Source organism: Vigna radiata, chromosome 2 (genome assembly GCF_000741045.1).
Source record: "Vigna radiata var. radiata cultivar VC1973A chromosome 2, Vradiata_ver6, whole genome shotgun sequence".
Taxonomy (NCBI): domain Eukaryota; kingdom Viridiplantae; phylum Streptophyta; class Magnoliopsida; order Fabales; family Fabaceae; genus Vigna; species Vigna radiata.
In genome coordinates this window covers 9,110,501-9,116,059 of record NC_028352.1, presented here as the reverse complement: position 1 = coordinate 9,116,059, position 5,559 = coordinate 9,110,501, and the positions used below count along the sequence as shown (strand labels likewise).

Sequence of the window (5,559 nt, the reverse complement as noted above, 5' to 3'; positions counted from 1 at the left end):
TCATTTTTATAACGATAAAGTAAAACTTCTGACATCAACAAACGTAAAAGACATTATAAACGTGACAATGAATACTAGAAGCACAGGGAAATGAGTCGGTAAATGAGCAGTTAATGCTGATTAAATTTGGAGAGAATTGACCTAAAGATGGATGTCCTATACCTAGATTAAAAATGTGATTTTTCTTTTATTAGTTAGAACTGTAATTTATGCATAATGTATTTTTTACTTTGGATTTTGTGTTAATCAACTTAAAAGATTTTTATTTTGATTTCATCTTTTTATGAGTAGCACAAAATAGAGAAATTATGTCGGTTAAGAGTAACTAAAATAAAAAATTGTTTTTTATTTTATATTGTCATGATTATAATAAATATAATGATATTTTTATGATACGTCCATTTTAATGGGTTGTTTCATTTATTATGAAAATGGACAATTGACCTATAAATTATATGGTATGAGACAATGTGGACGGCTTCTTCACAAAATTTGAAATAGGTGAAGTTGTTATATGTAATAACGATTTTGTGGCAAAATTTTGAACTAACATAAGTGTAAGGAAAGATTGTGACACTAATTCTTTTCAACTTTATACTTCTATTCCCTATATGAAGCATATTGAGACGAGATAAAAATGAAAGATTTTTTAGCTTTGATTCTTAACCTATTTCAAATTTAACAATTAAATTTACTACTTTGTGTTAATACTAACACAAAGTATCATAGTAAATTTAACATGGAAGATAATTTTTGTGTTAGTATAAACAATTAAATTTTGATTAACTCAAAATACACCTCATGTTTATTAAAATTGAAGATAAAATTCTATTTTTCTCATTAGCTGAATAACTCTAATTTAACATTCATTACAAAAAGACTTCCATTATCTAAATTTAATGTAAAATTTGAATCAATTAACAACCAATGTTTTCCACTTCAAAAAGATAAGATTTTGAAGTTTCATCATTGTAAAATTAATAAGCAATTTTTTTAAATTGTAAAATATTTTTTTAAAGGAATTGTAAACATAATTTTACAAAAGAATTTAAAGGATTTTTCAAAAAAAAGTAGTTAAATATTTTATAATAATATGTTATCAGATATGCCATGAATTTTGTATGATTTCTATATTCATATATTTATAAACGAATTATATATATAATTGTATCAATAAAAACTATAATACAAGTTTGTTATCTTATTTTAATAAATATAAATATATTATAAATAAAATACAATCAAATTATAAAACAAGTTTCAAGAAACATACTCATATATATACATGTTGGTTATTAAATAATTCTAAATTGTATTTAAATACAATAACTAATTTTGTTCGAGTTGACTTGGTTGTAACTTTTAATTCAATCAAACTTTTCGGTTTGGAAAGAGACTAGATCCAAAAGTCTAAAAAAGTAGATACAATAAGTAGGTTTTTTTTTTCTTCATTATGTCGGAACAAAAGTAGCAAAAGTCTAAAAAAAATACTTAAACGATTTCTATGATATAATTAATCCAATTCAAGATTATTTTTTATATAATTAAGAGTTATTACTTAAATTCTTTGAATTTTGCAAGATTTTTTAATTTTTTATAAAAATTTATTAAAATGAGTTTTCTATAATTTTTCCTTTAAGTTTGTAAAATCCAAGAAACAAAATATTCGTAAAAGAAATCTCATAAAATATAAAAGATCACAAAAATTTATAACATCTAGTGGTTTACATTTTTAACACTTCCGTAACAAGAATCTTTACGTACCTTTGCAGGGAACGCAGCTATATAACGAGAGGAGCAAGTTCATCTCAGTATAGCTATATATAAACATTCATATATTCATCTTTCTTCTGCAATTCAGAAAAAAAAAAACACATCCATGGCAAGTGTCAACTCAGCTGCTGCCACTGTCAGAAGGTAAATTGTTATTACAATTTTATATTTCTACGTAGAGAAGTTCTTATTCTTTGATTTTTACGAGTTTCACACAATGATTTTGCAGGCTTGAGGGGAAAGTGGCGATTATCACTGGTGGTGCCAGCGGCATAGGTGAGGCCACCGCAAGACTCTTCTCTAAGCACGGAGCTCATGTGGTGATAGCTGATATTCAAGACGATTTGGGTCTTTCTCTCTGCAATGAGTTAGAATCTGCTATATATGTTCACTGTGACGTTACAAAGGAAGAAGACGTTGAAAACTGCGTCAATGTAGCTGTTTCCAAGTACGAGAAACTGGACATCATGGTTAATAACGCTGGTCAATTGGATGAGTTCAAAAGAAGCATATTGGACAACACAAAGTCTGAGTTTGAGAGAGTGATAAGAGTGAACATGGTTGGTCCATTTCTAGGAACAAAGCACGCGGCAAGGGTGATGATTCCTGCAAAAAGGGGTTGCATAATTAACACAGCTAGTGTTGCAGGATGCATAGGTGGAGGTGCTACACATGCCTACACCAGTTCAAAACATGGGCTTGTGGGGCTGACGAAAAACACTGCGGTGGAGCTTGGACAATTCGGTATTCGGGTGAACAGTGTATCGCCTTATCTGGTTGCCACACCGATGTTGAATGAGTATTTCAATCTTGATGAAGAAGGAGTTGGTGAGGCTTATTCGAACCTAAAAGGTTCTTATCTTGTGACCAGGGATGTGGCCGAAGCTGTTGCTTATTTGGCTGAGTCTAAGTATGTTAGTGGTCACAATCTTGTGTTAGATGGAGGATTCTCCATTACAAATGCAGGATTTTCTCCTTGGCAGTCTCAGTAAAAGCATTGGTTGATGACGACTGTTCAGAAACTATTCCTGCCCAACATATGTGAAGAGAGAGGGCAATAGATATTGGATAACTCTCTTTAACAATTATTTTTTTATAGTCTATTTCAAATATATTTTTAAAATAAATTCAAACAAATTAATAAAACAATGATACGTATTTTATTATCAAAAAGTTATTAAAAAGGAATTGTTAAAATATCATTTTATAAACCTCACTCTAAATGTTACCATTTTTGCATTTGTATTTTTTCTAAAATAAGAGTGTTGTTTTTTATATATATTTTTTTCAATTATGCTACATATAGAGCTTTAGGATCACTTATTTGTAATGTTACTCAAGAAATTTGTTGTTATTAGTAAAGTTAGAGGAATGATTGAGGAATAATGATATTTTAATAAGTAAATTTTTTATTTTCGTTTAATATTATCATTTACTATTCTTTTATAAATACAATTTTTTATGATTATTTTATCACTGCAATAATATGTATGTTAAAAAAAATTGTATTATGTATCATAATATATCATTATTCATTATTGAAAGAAGGGATTGAAAAATATGATTGAAACCCTTCTTGATTAGAAATAATTATATAAGTTTAATAAACTTTTATGATTTATTAAGTATTAAAAAGTTTTAAGTTCTTGTTTTGTATTTTATTTTGTTAAGTGAGGAATATGTTTATTATCGTATCCCTTCATCTCACATAGTTATCACCATATACTATTGTATAATAGTAAAATTATAAATTTATAAAATAATAAAATAATTAAATTATAAGATTATAAAATTATAATACAAAAATGAAGTAAAATGAAATGATAATATTACCAAGTTAACACATTTAGACTAAAAAATTTCAATTAAAAATTATAAAATTAGACAACAAAAATTGATTGAAGACTCAACTAAACATATTTAAATTTATCATAGACTTAAAACCTAATTAAGTCTACTAAAAAATATTAAAGACATATATTATTATTATTACGAAAATTAAAAATATGAAGTACGGTTCAATTATTTGTTGTGATCATTTATCTAAAAAGTCATTAGATATTTAATGGTGAAATGATTAGGTCCTATATCACACAAAATTACACAACAAATTATTGAAGACTCAACTAAACATATTCAAATTTATTATAAACTTAAAACCTAACTAAGGCTCTGTTCGATGAAGATTTGGGAGAGATGATTTGAATGAATTTGAGTGGATTTGAGAGTAAAGTTTGTGAGAATTAGTGTGAGATTTGATTGGTGAGATAAATTTAAAACATTTGTTTAATTCGTAGAAATTAAAGATTACCAAAATGTCCCTAGTTATTAAAATAATATAAAATGTTATTCGTTAGTGTTATATTTAATTGTAAAAATATTTATAAAAAAAAATTTAAAAATAACTATTAAAAATAATTTTTAAGAAGTAAAGAAATTATAATTTGAAAAAATAAATAATTATAATTAAACAAAATACATTCATATATATATATATATATATATATATATATATATATATATAATAAACCACACTCACAAGTCTCCATTCAACCTTTTTCAGTTTTTTTTTCCTATTGCCAACGTTCCTTGGTTGTCAGAGAGAAAAAAATTTCAATAAGCTCATAGATGCACGCGTTTGGAACCGGATATGCAAGTCTGTATCCGAATATGCTTCTTTGCAAATTCTTCCAAAACTTGTAACCGGATATGCTCTTCAGTGAAACCGAACGCATAAAGATCTCTTCTTCAACCCACTACTTCAGTGAAAGGGGTATATACGACTTTTCAATCTAAATCTTCGTAAATCTTACCAAAATAGTGAGATGCTTAAAACAATATAATCAGTACAAGCGAACAACGTTTCAGTCTCAAATTGATCCGTGCTAATCTTTGTAAACAGTACCATGACTCCAAACCAACAAAGGCTAAGTGTACTAAAAATATTAAAGACATATATTATTATTATTATGCAAACTAAAAAATATTAAGCACTGTTCAATTAATTTGTGTGATCATTTATTTCAAAGTTATTAGACATTTAATATGTGAAGATTAGGTCCTCCTGTCGAACTTTATATATATATATATATATATATATATATATATATATATATATATATTATTTTAACATCTCTTTAAAATAAAAAACAAATAGATTATCAAAGAATTTTCTCGATAAAGTATGTGTTGGTCTAAAAGGTTAAACTATTATTGATATTTAGAAATTAGATTTGTTTGTATTTTACTTGTATGGATCTTTCAATAGAGGATTCACTAAAGAGTAATTATATAAAATGTAATTTGAGCTCATTTATAATAGATTAACACAATTTTCAACTTAAAACCTTAATATTATGTTTGGATAAGGAATTTCAATAATTTCAAGAAATTGAAATGCTTATTAATATTTGAATTATTTATAATTGCATTCATTTCATTAAATAGTGTGTAAATATGAAAAAAAATCTTAGGTTTCAATTTTCTTATTTGATAAAACAATTAGTTTTTATTTTAAGGTAATGATTGGTTTTGATTTACGGTCCAAGTCGACTCACTAAGATTCAAATTAGATCAATTAGGTCTGACCTTCTACATTGATTGAATCGACTCGGGTCAGCTTGACCTTAGACTAAAGTTGACTTGGCTCGACCTTTAGTTCGAGTCAACTCACTTCAACCTTTGGTTTGGGTTGACTCGGTTAGACTTTGACCCGGGCCTACTCAGCTTGACTTCAATACGGGTAGGCTCAATTCGTCCATAAATAGGGTGTTGACTTAGATCGCT

At 26.8% G+C, this 5,559-nt stretch overlaps 1 protein-coding gene across 1 annotated transcript; it reads left to right on the top strand.

Annotated features, from left to right (window-relative positions):
• Nucleotides 1-1,805: 1,805 nt before the first annotated feature.
• On the top strand, nucleotides 1,806-2,858 carry LOC106755792 (secoisolariciresinol dehydrogenase-like). Its single transcript, XM_014638006.2, has 2 exons — nucleotides 1,806-1,917; nucleotides 2,003-2,858. The coding sequence occupies exons 1-2, from the start codon at nucleotides 1,880-1,882 to the stop codon at nucleotides 2,763-2,765; spliced, it is 801 nt and encodes a 266-aa protein (XP_014493492.1). The 5' UTR covers nucleotides 1,806-1,879; the 3' UTR covers nucleotides 2,766-2,858.
• Nucleotides 2,859-5,559: the final 2,701 nt, after the last annotated feature.